At 37.1% G+C, this 15497-nt stretch overlaps 1 protein-coding gene across 9 annotated transcripts in view; it reads left to right on the top strand.

The window, feature by feature from the left end:
• ROBO1 (roundabout guidance receptor 1) overlaps positions 1-15497 on the top strand; it is a 737333-nt gene that overhangs the window by 199755 nt on the left and 522081 nt on the right. For 4 of the 9 annotated variants that reach the window (XM_084506320.1, XM_084506319.1, XM_084506313.1 and 1 more), the window contains exon 1: positions 1086-1304. The exons of 4 other annotated variants lie outside the window; for them this stretch is intronic. In XM_084506320.1, the coding sequence (XP_084362446.1) occupies positions 1196-1304 (109 nt within the window). In that variant the 5' untranslated portion in view covers positions 1086-1195. Of the gene's footprint in view, positions 1-1009; positions 1305-15497 lie in introns of those variants that run through there. One more of the 9 variants, XM_084506314.1, reaches the window with a different exon arrangement.

Below are 15497 nucleotides of genomic sequence, written 5' to 3'. Positions count from 1 at the left end.
ATATAAATGTAGACATATCTATCTGAACCCCTCTGTCACCATGAGAGAACAGCACCCAGGTCTTCTTGTGTTTTTGTCTCACAGGACCATGCTGTGAGACAGGCCACCTGGAATGATTTCATAACCATGGTGGTCAGTGGACAACAACTGTGGCATCACTGACTGGTAGATTGCCAGAGGAGTTTGTGGTCTCGTTGCCTGGCACGGGCAGGCGCTGCATTCAGTAGCTTTCCCCAGCCAGCAGGTGAATTTGGCCAGCACCAGGGCTCACCTGCGCATGGCATGGCTACCCAGGGGCTGCTGGGCTGCATAGTGCAGGTGGGCTGCACAGCATGGAGCGCGCACAGACAAGGACAGCATCAGTCCTCAGCTCTCTCCTTGCTGCATGTATCATGTATCTCTGTCAGCGAACCTCCTCCTTCTTTCTGGCAGAAACTGGGATGAGAGGGAGCATGGTTTGGGTCGTCTTCCCTAGAAACAGAAGACATTCATGCTAAATAAGAGACAGAGTTACTGAATGTCAAAAAAAAAAAAAAAAAAAAAAAAAAAGTTTCTTTTTTAAGCCTTTCTCCTCCTTTTTCCTCCCCTTCCACTGTCACCCTTGTCTGTGAGCAGAAGAGGCAGCTCTGCAAACTGTCCTTTTGCTCCCGTTGACAAATGCAGTGAGTTTGGGGCGTCAACATTAGATGTTCCATGTCACCAGCTCAGTGAAACTGCAGTGAAGTATGCAAGTAAAGGAGGAAAGAAAAAAAAAAAAAAAGAAAAAAAGCAACCCTCTGAAAACAACCCTCCGGTGTTTCAGCCCAGCAGTGTCCTGTGTTACAGTACTGTGGGGGATGTTGATAAACACTGGGAAGAGCTGAGAGGTGGCAGAGGCAGGTTAGGGACTGGCAGCTTCTGATAGACCGCAGAAAGCTGTCCCTTCATCTCTTCCTGCATCTGAATGCCAGATTCTCCTGCTTAGAGGAAGCCTTTACAACTGTTCTGTTTCTACATGCCCTGGATAAAAGGAAGAAGAGAAGCAATGGAAATACAATTTTTAGTAAGCATTTTTAGTAGAAATAATATTTTACATCTTCCCCTGCCTCTGCTGAGTAAGTGCTGTTAGTTCCCATCATTCATTCCTAAGGAAAGTCTTCTAATTCGTCTTTATCAGTGCTGCCAGGTAGAGGTTATTCATTTTTATTTACCTGGCATGGCCGTGCTGTCACTGCTGCTGCTGCTTTGGCTAGTAGAAATAACTGCTGCTGTGGACATCTCGCCCAGAATAAGAGCGGGGTCGAGGTGGAGAGGTGAAAAGAACCGTGAGTAACCTGGGCTTTTCCTTCTCTTCTTCTCTGCTCGGTGTTCAAGGAAATGTGTTAGGCCTCATTTGGCAGTGTAAGTCTTCCTCTCCAGGAGACTGTTCTTTAATAATAACCTTCAGGGCATATAATTAAAGATAGTTAAATATGCATGCAGAAAGCATGGGCCACACCTTCTGTACGCTCCCCACATCTGCAGTACAGTCCTGTGCTTCCCTGCAAGCTTCCCGAACAGCCTTTGCTGATTAACTCCTGTATTTCCAGAGAGTTGCAAGACTTCCAGGCTACAATCAGCTGTGATTTTTCTATTTATAATCTTACCATTTTGCACGCTATTTCAAATATTGGTTTTGATAAAGGTAGGAAATTTTACAGCTGTACTGGTTATGTGAAGGATGCTTGTAACCACAATGATTATGCTAGGTAACTTTATTGGTATAAATGGGAAAACTGCAGTTTAAAATCTACAGATTTAGAAGAGGGGGTTTAACCCAGCATTGCAGTTTGTGCAAAGTTTATCAATGTTGCTCTTGAAAAGAAAAAATAACATTACTGTTGGAAAAGGAAAGTAGATGAGTCATGATAATATTTGGGAGTGAGATCTGCAGGACGTGGTACAGCATACACAGTTTACAGTTTGTTTCACTGAAATATCCAGATGATTATTTGCATTTAAAGGACAACTCAATTCTTGCTGACATTATTCTTTGTTCTTGTCCAACTATATAAACAAGCATTCCTGTTATTGGCAAAATACTGGAATCATTATTAGTGTGAATTTTTTCCTTTCCTTTCCTTTCCTTTCCTTTCCTTTCCTTTCCTTTCCTTTCCTTTCCTTTCCTTTCCTTTCCTTTCCTTTCCTTTCCTTTCCTTTCCTTTCCTTTCCTTTCCTTTCCTTTCCTTTCCTTTCCTTTCCTTTCCTTTCCTTTCCTTTCCTTTCCTTTCCTTTCCTTTCATCTTATTTATTTTATTTTATTTTATTTTATTTTATTTTATTTTATTTTATTTTATTTTATTATTTTATTTTATTTTATTTTATTTTATTTTATTTTATTTTATTTTATTTTATTTTATTTTATATATATATATTAGAAACACCTAGATTACAAAAAAGGGAAGAAATATTGGAAACAGAAAGGCTTTCAGTTTAATTCAGCTGAATATGATGAGACTGACTGCAAAATGTATATGATGAAAATCTCTGAAATAACCAGAGCTTGGAGGGGTGGCTGTTGGTATCCTTGGGCTGGATATTATCTTGACAGTCCTGTTACCTGAAAGCTGATCTGTAGCTTGAGTGATAATTGTGTTTCCTAAAGCATGTATGGACATATCAGTAAATTTACTGCTTCCACTTGGGCACCCAAATCATCAGCCTTATGGAAAGAGGTGCTGGATGGACTGGAACTGAGAACTGAACTCCATTCATTCATTTCATTTACATCCAAAAAAATATACTACCCAGACTAGCAGGTTCTTAATATGTACATTAAGTGCTACATATAAATAACATCCAGTGGGTTATAAATATTCAAGCACATTAAGTAATTATGCTTAGAAGAGCCCTTTAATTTCATGGATATGGAAACTGAGGCACAAATCTCAGAAATATGTTGATTGAAACTTTTCCAAAGCATGTTTCTTACTCATTGAAAAGGTCCTCTAAAAAATTCATCTGCATTTATTTTCAAGTATTACCTTTTATGAAAAAAGCCATTTTGTAGAGTAAAAATACTATATTTTCAGTTTTGACTTAATGTTTTTCATCTGTTTGAAAGTTTGTGATGCTGGGTGTTTAGACTGAATTTAGACCAAAGAATGGAAATAGATGGGGATATAAATATTAATGTCTCACAAAAGCATTACTGAATAAAAGTTAATCAGTTTGGGATGGCATTTAGCCATGATGAGTAAATTATATGAAGATTCAAGAGCTTAAGAGCGCCACATCTTTTGGCATTTGTTTTGCAACTATAGTAGGTCATTTAATGTCATTGGTGGTTAACAATTAGACCTTATGGATTCAAATAGTTTTCTTTCTACTATTGAGGACAGGGAGTCTAAGTCCCTGTCCATTAGCAAATTACTGGTATGTGGTTAAAGGAAAAATAAGGATGTAAATTAGTTTTTATATCATACTGATGATAATACAACACAATTGCTTAGGGGGCTCAGTTGTCATATGTGCTAAGAGTTACAGATCTGAATTACGTCTGCTTGAAATTAAGAGATGCTTGAATCAGACCCAAATATTCCTTTTATTTTAATATTAGCAATATCCTAACTGAGAACAACTGTTGGGCAAGAGAAACTTTACAAGACGGTTATGTGAATTGTATACCTTTTGGCTTTTGCTGTCTGTGATGCCAGCATTTCTCTAGTAGCAGAATGCAGATATGCGGAGCTGAATGTTATGAGAAGTAGATAACTTCCTCTTTCTGGGAAAGGAGAAAACCAAAATGTTACATAATCGTAGCTGATTGATTCTTTGTCAGTGGCTATTAATATCGTATGTGTGCCTTTCAAAATTGATGTGGTTCTTAATGATGCTCTCCTACTGGTTTATTTTTGCACATCACAATAAAAATACTAATAAAAACATTAATAAAAATAATAATATAAAAAAGTTGTGTGATTAAATAGTGTAGTTTGTTTAATTGGTTTACACTTAAATTGCATTGCCCAAGCCAAAAAACATGACTTTAAATACAAAGGAACATGTCTGGTTTCTGAAGCTCTTAAACAGGAATTTTCACTAGAGCATTCAGGTGCAGAGCATTCAGGTGTAAAGCATTTTCAATGCTTTAAAAGTCTTCTGTTTACAATATAAAGAGATATCAAAACACTTTTATTTCAAGTAGTCTTTTAAAAGATAGATTACTTTGTGGGGTTTTGTTTGTTTGTTTTGATTCTCTGTAATGCTTCTCCAAACAAGAGATCAATATATATTAAGAGGAATAGTGAGTTGTCTGGAAAAGTCATAGTGATTCAAGTTCTGGCCATGCTTCTCAGGGACAGGACCGAAGTGGTCCAGCAAGGACCACAATACAACTCACATTAAGCTTTACCTGACCTTACACCTCCTTGGAAGAAGCTTTGTTCTTCATTTAACTATTATAATGTTCTTGGAGCTGGGAATTTTGTGACCATATTTCTGATCACAAATGAGTAAATGAGTCTGAAATGAGACTGACAAATACACCAACTGGAACAACAACAACAACAAAAAGTAGTATGGAAGCATACTAATGGATTAAATCCCATATGTTCCTGTACTTTATCTTATAAAAGCACATGGGGCAGGGGCACAGATCTCAGAGATAATAATAAATATTTAAAACATGTTTAAATATATAAAAATAATATTACTAGAAACTTATGCTATGGTTGTTGTCTTCTATCACATTATTACTTTTTCAATTCATTTTGTTTGTAAGAAAGTCAATGATTATTATTTGAATGCCTATATTTTAAATTGTACATGATCATGGGAAATTGCTATTTTGGTACTGAAGTGGCAATGTATTAAGAGTCTCTCAGAAGAACTGAATTACAGAGTAATACCATTGTTCTGTTGTTATTAATTCTTATACTGCATCTAATGCCTCCATTGAAAACTGTACAAGCATTTTTTCAGACATTTATAATGTTTTAAATCTGTTGCTGTACTCTATGCAATTTTCTTTGTTAGGAAATTGTAATCAAATTCTTTGCTTACCCTGAAAAAAAAAAAAAAAAGTATATTTTCTCATTTTAGGGAGAATAAAATTGTAGTTTTCTGTGCAGGTTTTGGACATCACATGTAAAGATCAGAAATTAAAGTTGTCACAGTGAATTGCTGGAGAAAAAATGTGTTTTTCATATTTTTGTTAGAAATTTTTTGTTGGAAAAACTTTGTGAAGCTTTAAGATTTTACAAGGAATTAAAACTATTCTTTCATTGCTAAATTCATGTTCAATTCATTTTGCATTTTAGGAAAATTCGTTTCTGATGTTCAGAAGAATTCTCATTTTTAAAAAAGTGAATGTGTAGACATATATAAACACACACATATGTATACCAACAATATATATGTAATGGAAAAAATATCCATTAATGATGGTGATATTTTTCTATTGTCATCTTGTCCCAGAAAACAAAACAGAAAACAACTTTTTTTTTTTTTTTTTTTTTTTTTTCCTTCTGGACAGTAAATTTATTTAACTTTTCAGATTAATTGCAAAGTAAACAATAGTTATAATTTCCAATCCACTGAGAGATCTTGTGGTACAGAAAGCTTTAGAACTCCTGTGATGTGTGTGGTAAAAAGTGGCAGAAATCATTTCCTCCAATTACCTTCAGTGTTCACGTAAACTGAGATTGAATAAGGAATTTACTTGCAATGATGCTGGTAATCATAGTTTATTTCTTGATCTATATGTTATTTTGCTTTCTTCAGGCTCAAGGTGGATCTCATCAAGGTGCATAAACAGCTGAGGGGAGGGTGCCAAGAGGACAGAGCTGGGCTCTTCACAGAGGTGTCCAGCAGCACTGGGCACAACCTAGCATGCAAGGGGCTCCCCTGAGCACCAGGCAGCCCTTCTGTGCTGTGCAGGTGACTGAGCATTGGCACAGGTTGCCCAGGGAGCTGTGGGGTCTCCTCCTCAGAGATCTTCAAAAGCCACAAAGGGCTTTGGGCCTGGGCAGGCCTGCTCTGGGTGTGCAGCGCCCCCAGGCATGCCTCTTCCAGTCTGTAGAGCAGGCAGACTGTATGGGTTAGGCTCAGACAGTAGCAGGTTGTAGCATCACACTCACCATCTCACAGGGAACCATCAACCCCCTAAGGTAACCCTGCCCAAAGGCATCTGTTAGCATAGGACTACCCCAGCAGTCAGCTGCTGGGAGCAGGCCACCCACAGGAGGTTTGGTGTAAAAAAGTGCTGATTGAGTACACCTGCTTTAGATTACTAAAAACAGCTGGTCTTTTAAAGAACCCGTCATGTTCCTTATCTTACAGGAAAAAAATAAAAAATATATATATATATATAAAAAAGCACATTCTTCTTGAATTCTTACAGAGTAGTCTTTGATGTTAAAAGCTTGATCTTTAGATACATTATTTACCCTTTCATGTATCAAATAATTTTAATGTGCAGGTTTGTTTATTAACATTATCATGCACTATACATCTATGCTTCACTGGAAGCTTTAAAATGAATCCCAAATCACTTAGTGATCTAGGTGTCAAAATGTAAAAAGAAAGGTTTGTTATAGCCTTTCCTAACCTTGAGGCCAGATTCAAGGTACTTTTTTTTCTGCTTTCAGGCAGTTGTATTTCTTACAAGAAATCATGTTTCACACAAAAAAATGTCTTAGAGGCCAGCATATTATCATAAACCCTTTAAAGTCTAGTAACTAAGTATCTAAAAAGAACAAAGAATAGAAAACATGGTTGCCTTTAAATGCCAGAGACTTTTTCTCCTTGAGTAGATGTGTCTGATAAGACCTTTAGAAGAACAATGGAAAGAAAGGTTAAGAAAAGGAGAGAAAAAAGGGGAGAAAAAGAAGAAGGAATTGGGAGAAAGAAAAAAAAAAAAAAGAAAAAAGAAAGAAGGAAAGAAAGAAAATAAGGAAATGAGAGAAAGTAGAAGGACAAAAATCCAACTGCTGCTGTTATTAACTGATTTGTAATTTCTCATGTAAACTACTTACTCTATCGAATTAACTTTAGTGTTCTACTTTCATCACACTATCTCCACTATCTGTAGGATCTAGGAAATAACCTCTTATGGCAGAAATAAATTTACTTGGTACTTTAATTTGTCCAATTTATGAGGATGAAATGAGCTGCTGTATTTTAAAATTGCCTCAGTAAGATTTTACAGTAAAAATTCAAGTGAGTTGACATTGATTCATAAAAGTATAAGATTTTCTGAGTAATTAAAATTTGGAATATTTGCTGCTCCAGAACATTTGAGTTTTAATAAATTTGAATGAAATTGAACTGAATTTTGATGTACAAGGTACCATATGATACAGTATGTGTAAGCTGCTGTAGGATTACATTTCTGTAAGACACTCTGCTATTCAATAGAGCCCTTAAGTGATTTCTTAGTCCTTATATAAAATGAAGAAAAGCACAGCTTTTGTGCACCTAGTTGTTCTATTTTAAGTAAGATTATTTGATAATAGATTTTTAGAAACTTTTTATTTTAATTCTGCAGAAGAAAAAAAATGTTCTTTTTGTAACGTAGTTATATTAAGAGATAAAAGCACATTTCTTTTTGAAGGTCTTCCTGTACCATCTGCTAAAGCAGGGATGTATATATTTTTAAATATATTCGATGGTCATTTATTTTTGATCACTCTGTAATTAAGTCTTAAAGCACTAGATGTATTTCCTAATATCTGCAAAAGCATTTTTATTTTTTTGTTGTCTGAGGACAATGGAAGAGTTAACACCATTCTGTACATGAACTCCACTGAAATCCTCTGTGACTGCTTTCTCTTCTTTTTCTTATCTTCGGTAGTCAGGCTCCCTAATTATTCATCTCCCTCTGCCTATTTGCTTGGTGATATATGGACTCGTTATGCAGGAGTACCCAAAGAGGAACATTAAGACCACCCAGTACCTAGATAAGTCCTTTATGGTGCTCCAAGTCTGCTTTCCTGCCAAAAGCAGTGTTATTACCTCCAAGGTTTAAAATCACAAGGTTTAGAAAAGTACAGAAACCTCTCATTCATCTTAGTGATCTTTCAGCCTTGCACATTCAGCTCTTCCATTTCATGCTGTTTACCAACAGAAGGAAGATTCAAAAAGTCATTGCTTATCTCCAGGGCCTGGAGCTTTACCTGGGACACTGTCCCGTGTCTCACTGCTAACCATACTGAATGACATGGCCAGCTCCATGAGACACAGGTGCATTACTGCCTAATAGGAGAAAACTATCTCTGAATCAAAATGCCTTATGGATTTTCTTTTTTTTTTTTTTTCTTCTTCTCTTCCCTTAAGAGAGTCTTTTATTTTCTTCTGATGTTCTTTCTCCTTTTTGTGTGAATCTGAAATCACACTGTCAACTTGTCAACTTCCTTTCCCTCAGCCACCAAGGGAAAGGACACAAGGAGTCTCAATTCTTATACAACAAGCATAGATTGTCATAGATTTACGTTTAAAAATACATAGGCATTGTTTTTTCTTCAGAAGGGTATTGCCTACGCTTATGATGAATACATTTGTCAAAATCAGATTACTTTCTAGACAATGAAAGAATGCAAGAATGATTTATTTGCCATGACTGTTTTTACTTGGTATTGTTATACAAGATTTTTTTGCTGTGATACAAAATGACTAAGGCAAAATATCATGATTTGTGCCCCACAGACTGCTTGGAATATCAGTATAATTTTACTCAAGGTTGAATGCGATGTAAAACAAAAATGTAGGAAATTCCCAAAGAGCAGAAATAGTGAAGTTTACAGATGTGTGTATCATGTGGAACGTTTTTAATATCTTTGAAGATATGTGCCTATTTTTAATTTCATCCTCGCCCCTTCTGTCTCTGTAGCACAAAATTCTGTCCTTGACACCAAGTTTTCTTGCAGAAAGGATGCTTATAGTGTCTCTCTCTCTGGCTGAACTTCCTGTTTTCATTCTATGTGTAAGGTCTAAGTGTCTTTGAAAATCTCCATGCTACAGGGCTAGATAGGAATTCTGGCAAGGTAGAACAAAGACATTTTTTCAACTATGAACTATATCCTGTAGTGGAGTAAGCCATTCATAACATGCTAAAAGACAGTATTATAGGAATTAATGTGAGAACTGTGTAAATTGTACAAAACCAAAAAATAAATAAATAAAATTTGCCTATCCTGTATAATAATTGTTTGTGGAAAAACATATGCCTCTGATGACTCAAGCTGAAAGATGTAGTCACTACAGAAAAACATGCTTATTTACTGTTCTTTTACATATGTTCAGAATAAATCAATTTTCTACTCTCAATTAAGGTGCCTTTCAGCAAGGTTTTTGTATGATTCAGCCTACCCAGTGGGTTGAAATGGTCAGGCTGGAAAATTACCTCTGTGGAATGTTCCCACTGATATATTACAGTCCTGAAAATGGGTTTTCTTTAGTTCCCTACATTTTTATTTGCATTTTCTCTTCCACGGGCTTTTCTGAGAGGAGATACCATCAGGAGGTCTCATTCTCTTTGGTCTCTTTGTCCTTGCTCTCCCAAGACAGTTCTTGGCTATTGAGCAGTGCATCGAGAAAGCCCGTCATGTTTTGGGGCCACACTGAATATCTCTTGGGAGAGCAGGATGAGGAGACATATGCACTCCAGGCAAAATGTGTTGGTGAAGGAGAAATATCTCCCAGTTACTGGCTCTGCTCATTAGATGTGCCAAACTAGGGTTAGAGAATTTACAGAAATCCTTACTTTTGGAGCCCATTTTTCTTAGAGAGGTTTAGAGGTTTCTGTGACAGAAACACAATGAGCTACAGAAAAAGTAAGGTATTTAATGAGAAACAGATGAGGCCTGTGTATTGTTAATGGAGAAAGACTACTGTTTTGTGTAAAGAGAAGCCGACATGTAACATTAGGAATAAAAACAGAGTAGCTTACAGGACATTGTAACAAGAAAATTGTTTTATTCTTGATGTTTAAGATACTGCTTCAAACAATGTCTTTAAAACTTACTGTGTCCAATGTACAGTCTGTGTGTATGTCTTCATTAAAAAAAGAAAGAAAAAGGAATAGATATCTGTTCCATTCTGTTGTTCTTGTTTTAGTGCTTTCAATATCGTTTTACAGATGCTTCCTTTCTTTCTTAACACTAGTTGTCCCTTTAGAACAATATCCAAAGATAATATTTTTTTCACAATCAATTTCTACTTGCTTCAACATCTGTTGACGTGATTTATTAATGTTCAGGTACAAATAAAGATACTTTGTGTGTGTGTGTGTTCATGTTCAGCAACATAAAAAGAATCCAACTTCAGCTTTCCTTAAAAACAAAGTCTCACTGGCTTAGCTTTTCTTTCTTTTTTTCTTAAAGACCATTGGGAATATTATGGTTTTACATGTCAGCTACAAATGGTTTTATGACCAATATTTGATTTAAAAATCACATGGCCTTGAATAGTAGTGTTTGTTTTTTGTGTGCATGTTTTTTTTTTTTTTGTTTTTGTTTTTGTTTTAAGCAAAGCCTGCTTAGTTTTGTATAACACCATGACATTAATGTCTTCTTTTTACTGACTATAAACATTTTAGTTTGCATTTTATATGCAGCACCTTTAAGCTTTAATTGGACATCTGATAGTTTGTGTACATAAGCACCTACCAGCTAATGTGGAAATTGCAGACTAAGAAGTAATTATACTATTGTGCTGGTGGATGCAGACTTCAGCCTGTTTTGTCAGATTGTCTCCCAGGAGTGTCTGCTGTATTTCAGAAACCCTTTTGGTATGAACTGTTAGAGAAATATGAAAATGATGAGGCAGGTACCAAAGCAAGCCTCTGACAGGCATTGTGTCCCACCCAGATTATAAGGTTCACACCTTATTTTTTATCTTAAATATTAGTATCTCAAACTATGACTGTGCTGAGGTTATATCTCTCACTTTTGATAGGTGTTGCTTCTATTATATTTTATAAATACTAGCTATTCATGTTGTTGTTTCAGTCTATAAAGTATCTTACATTTTGGGGATTCATGTTGTAGCTAGAGAACAAACAGTATTGATTTGTTTCTGACATGCTTTGAGGAATTCTCTACTTTTCCTTCTGCATTTCTGTGCAAAAATGCATATGATCAGAGTGAAACAATTCTCCCTTTCTGATGCACTGTCACACCTTCATTTATTGCAGGAATCATCAGTGGTTGCCTAACAGTGCTGTATCAAAATGCAATCTGAAAAGTTAGTTCATCCCAGGTTAAAACTTTTGGGATGATATTTTAACAACAGTTTACTTCTAAAGTAGCCTTAGGCAAAGAAATATAATCTAACAACCTTGCAGCAACTGTAGCATCTGAAGAAGACATTAATTGGTCCTTTTTCTTCAGCTCACTACCAGGTCCTATTAGTATGGTGTTTGCTGTCCTCATTTCATGGATGAGATCATGATAGACAAAAGATGATAGACAAAGTATGTATGAGAATTTGCAAAAGCCACACAGAAAATCAATAGTTTTACAGATTCTTGTCCAGTAGTTCTAAACTTATGAGAGCATGTGCCTGGGAAAAAAAATAAATAAAAAAAAAAATAAAAGAAAAGAAAAAAGAGAATGCTGTATCAGTATTTAATGAAAAGTCTATATATAAGTGTTCTCTTGTACATGTTTCTGGCTCTATATGTATATTATATATTATAATAGTTACTGACAGTGTTACCGTATGTTACTAGCAGCAAGTGAAATAGGGTAAATCCAGAAATATCTGGGCATATTTGGACATTTTGGGAACACTGCAGCAGAGGTAGAAAACAAATGTAATTCTGGATTAGTTTAAGCATGTCTATGTTGATAGAAGCATTTCTGCATTCATAGAACAGTTTTGGAGCAACTTCCACATAATCTAGTGCACACATATAACAGTACTGTCTCCTGCAAGACAAGACAAGACAAACAACAGAATAAAAATCGAAGTTATGATTTTGGAACTTAAGCAGTCCTGCAAAATCTACAGCAGCTTTTTCATGATAAAGCTGAAAAGAGGGAGGAGAATGTGTTTTTGCTGGCCTCTAGCAGAAACAAATGTTTTAACATTTTGTTTGGAGACCAAGAGACCAGATGTATAAGTTAATTAAGGTAATAAGGGTGGTATTTCAATGAAGGCTGAGTTTAGCCTAGCTATTCCAATGCTTCTCAGTGTAGGTTCATTTGAAGGAGCCAGTAAGGGGAGTCTGGGGAAATTAACCTTGTTAGGCTAAAGCTTGCCTTTGGAGCACTGAAAGTGCAGCATAATTTTTGGACAACAAGTCTCAGCTGTGGACTTGAGGTCCCTGATAAAACAGAAAATGTCTTAGAAGCCAAGAATATGTCTAGGGATATATAACTCTACAGCAGCCAGGAAAGGGAGTCTCAGCAAGAGACAAAACATTCAGTAAAGCATGGTTTTCAGTGAAATAAATGCTTACAATCAGATCAATCTCATTGACGTGTGAAGGTTGACATGAAGATTTCAATTACACAATAGCGTACTAAGACCACCTTAGACAATCTGAGTCCCCTTGCTTTTTTAAAGCTTTGTTTTGCATTTAAGAGATATATTGCTTAAAAAGCAGGAATAAAGTGTTACTAAAGTGTGTCAGGCTTGAAACTACACAGAGCAGTCTTCATTACTTACATGAGAAGGAAGTATTAAAGCAAGTACAATCTGATGGTGAGTAGTCTGCCAAGTACAACCTGCTCCATGGCTGGAGAATTATGAAGAGGTATGTATTCTGCTGTGCCAGAGCTTGATAACAAAGTTAAAGGACTTGTGAAGCATGCACAGCAGCCTATGTGTCCCTCACATATACCAGAAGTGTTTAGTGAGCACTTGGATAACTGTTATTTTCTCTAGATAAAAGAAGTCATGAGCTGTCAAGTAGGTTCCTTTAATATGATAAAATGAGGCTTTGGAGTAAGAAGCAGCAGGAAGAAACTTCTCACTAGTTAACTACAGAAGACCTAAATACAGATATTTCAAAACATGTCATGTTTTTTTAGGATTAAACCTCTTCAGTTTAACCAGAAATAAATACCAAAGTAAATAAATAAAGTAATAATACACCTGCATGTGCTTTTGAGATGTGACATTAGCCTGTACTACTGTCCATGCTTTTCTCAGCAGCGTCCACAGTATATTTGATTTTTTTTTTTATTTTTAACTATGAGAGAAAGCTATCTGAATATCAGCTAACTTCTCCTACAAGCAAGAAACAGGCATAACTGTTCAGTTTTAACCATTATATCAGCACAATAGAAATGGTTTTGTTCAGAGTCAGCAAGGTTGATGTCACTGTTACCAATGAAGCTCAGCTTCCAGGTTTTTCTGTGCCATGTTTTTTGTCACTCAGAGGATTAGTTGGCCTCAGTGGAAGGCTAAAGCAGACAGGCTAAAAATATCTCATTCAGCAGAGAAGTGCTACAGCTGCCTTAAACAATACATTGCTGCAATACCATTGGTTCTATTTATCAAAAACTCCTTCTTAACCTCCTCAGTTCGGCCAATCTCATCCCAAGTGTAACTCATTTGAGATTTAATTCTGCTTTCTCCTTGAAGTTGGACTGTTAGCAGTACTCACCTGAGAATTTTCATTTTCTATAAATAAAGAAAATGAAGCCTGAAGGCCAAAGTCTCCCCCAGGTATACAGGGAATGTAAATGCCAGCAATACTCAGCTTAATAGTGTGTTGTTGATTATTTGTAGATTGTAGAGTTCTTGGATGATTTGGAATAAAATGTAACTGCCTTGAAGCTGGGTTATACCTATTTCAGAAGACTAGCATTTGGAAAAGAATTAGAAATTGTCAAATAATACACTCAAGCTACCAACTACACTGAATGTGTTTTCATGCTCAGACTGGTGGGGAATGGAGTTAAATCCAGTTGGAGGCTGGTCACTAGTGGAGTCCCCCAGAGCTTAGTATTAGGGCCGGTTCTCTTTAATACCTTTATTGATGATCTGGATGAGGGGATCGAGTGCACCTCAGTAAGTTTGCAGATGACACCAAGTTAGGTGCATGTGTCGATCTGCTTGAGGGTAGGAAAGCTCTGCAGGAGGATCTGGATAGGCTGCACCAATGGGCTTAGGCCAACTGTATGAAGTTCAACAAGGCCGAGTGCCGGGTCTTGCACCTGGGGCACAACAACCCCAAGCAGAGCTACAGGCTGGGAGATGAGTGGTTGGAGAGCTGCCAGGCAGAGAAGGACCTGGGAGTGATGGTGGATAGTCGGCTGAATATGAGGCAGCAGTGTGCTCAGGTAGCCAAGAAGGCCAACAGCATCCTGGCTTGTATCAGAAACAGCGTGACCAGCAGGGCTAGGGAGGTGATCGTCCCCCTGTACTCAGCTCTGGTGAGGCCGCACCTCGAGTACTGTGTTCAGTTTTGGGCCCCTCACTACAAGAAGGACATCGAGGTGCTTGAGCGGGTGCAGAGAAGGGCGACAAAGCTGGTGAGGGGCCTGGAGAACAAGTCCTACGAGGAGCGGCTGAGGGAGCTGGGCTTGTTCAGCCTGGAGAAAAGGAGGCTCAGGGGCGACCTTACTGCTCTCTACAGATACCTTAAAGGAGGCTGTAGCGAGGTGGGGGTTGGTCTATTCTCCCACGTGCCTGGTGACAGGACGAGGGGGAATGGGCTAAAGTTGTGCCAGGGGTGTTTTAGGTTGGATGTTAGGAAGAACTTCTTTACCGAAAGGGTTGTTAGACATTGGAACAGGCTGCCCAGGGAAGTGGTGGAGTCACCATCCCTGGAGGTCTTTAAAAGACGTTTAGTTGTAGAGCTTAGTGATATGGTTTAGTGGAGGACTTGTTAGTTAGGTCAGAGGCTGGACTTGGTGATCTTGGAGGTCTCTTCCAACCTAGCCAATTCTGTGATTCTGTGACTCAAAATGCTACCAGTGTAATCATTGATGAACACTCTAAGGAAATGCTAGAATTCAGACAAAAAATCCAGTGTTTTGTTTGCATTTGCATTAGCGAACTGCCTTTGATTATACAATACTTTTTATGCTTTGTTCGTATTCATAAAGATGTGTTCATGCTCTTTGCTTGCCATTGTGTTGTTACTACAGTATAACTCAGCATTTGCAGATTCAGGCTGGTACTTACGTGAGGGACCTTAAGGAAGAGATGCTGGAGGAGTCCTTATGCATTCATAGAATAAATATTCATTAGATTGTTATTCTTTTTAATTGTTCTCTTTTTTCAATCTCTTGTGTCAGTCTCATTCTTTGTGTGGCTCATTTTATACCATTTTTTCTGATTATTAAACCCTTTTGCAGTTCTTTAGCTCCTTCACACCTTGTACTCCAGCATCTACAGCAAATCTGTGGTAACCAAATTGTTTTTACCTGATAAAAAATAAAAGCAAATATCACAGAATCACAGAATTTTCTAGGTTGGAAGAGACCTCAACGTCATCAAGTCCAACCTAACGCTAACAGCCCTCCACTAAACCATATCCCTAAGCTCTACATCTAAACGTCTTTTGAAGACTTCCAGGGATG

The sequence above is a fragment of the Aythya ferina genome (genome assembly GCF_964211825.1).
Source record: "Aythya ferina genome assembly, chromosome: 1".
NCBI lineage: Eukaryota > Metazoa > Chordata > Aves > Anseriformes > Anatidae > Aythya > Aythya ferina.
Note: the sequence above shows the minus strand (reverse complement) of the source record. Positions and strands in the feature narration are given on the sequence as shown.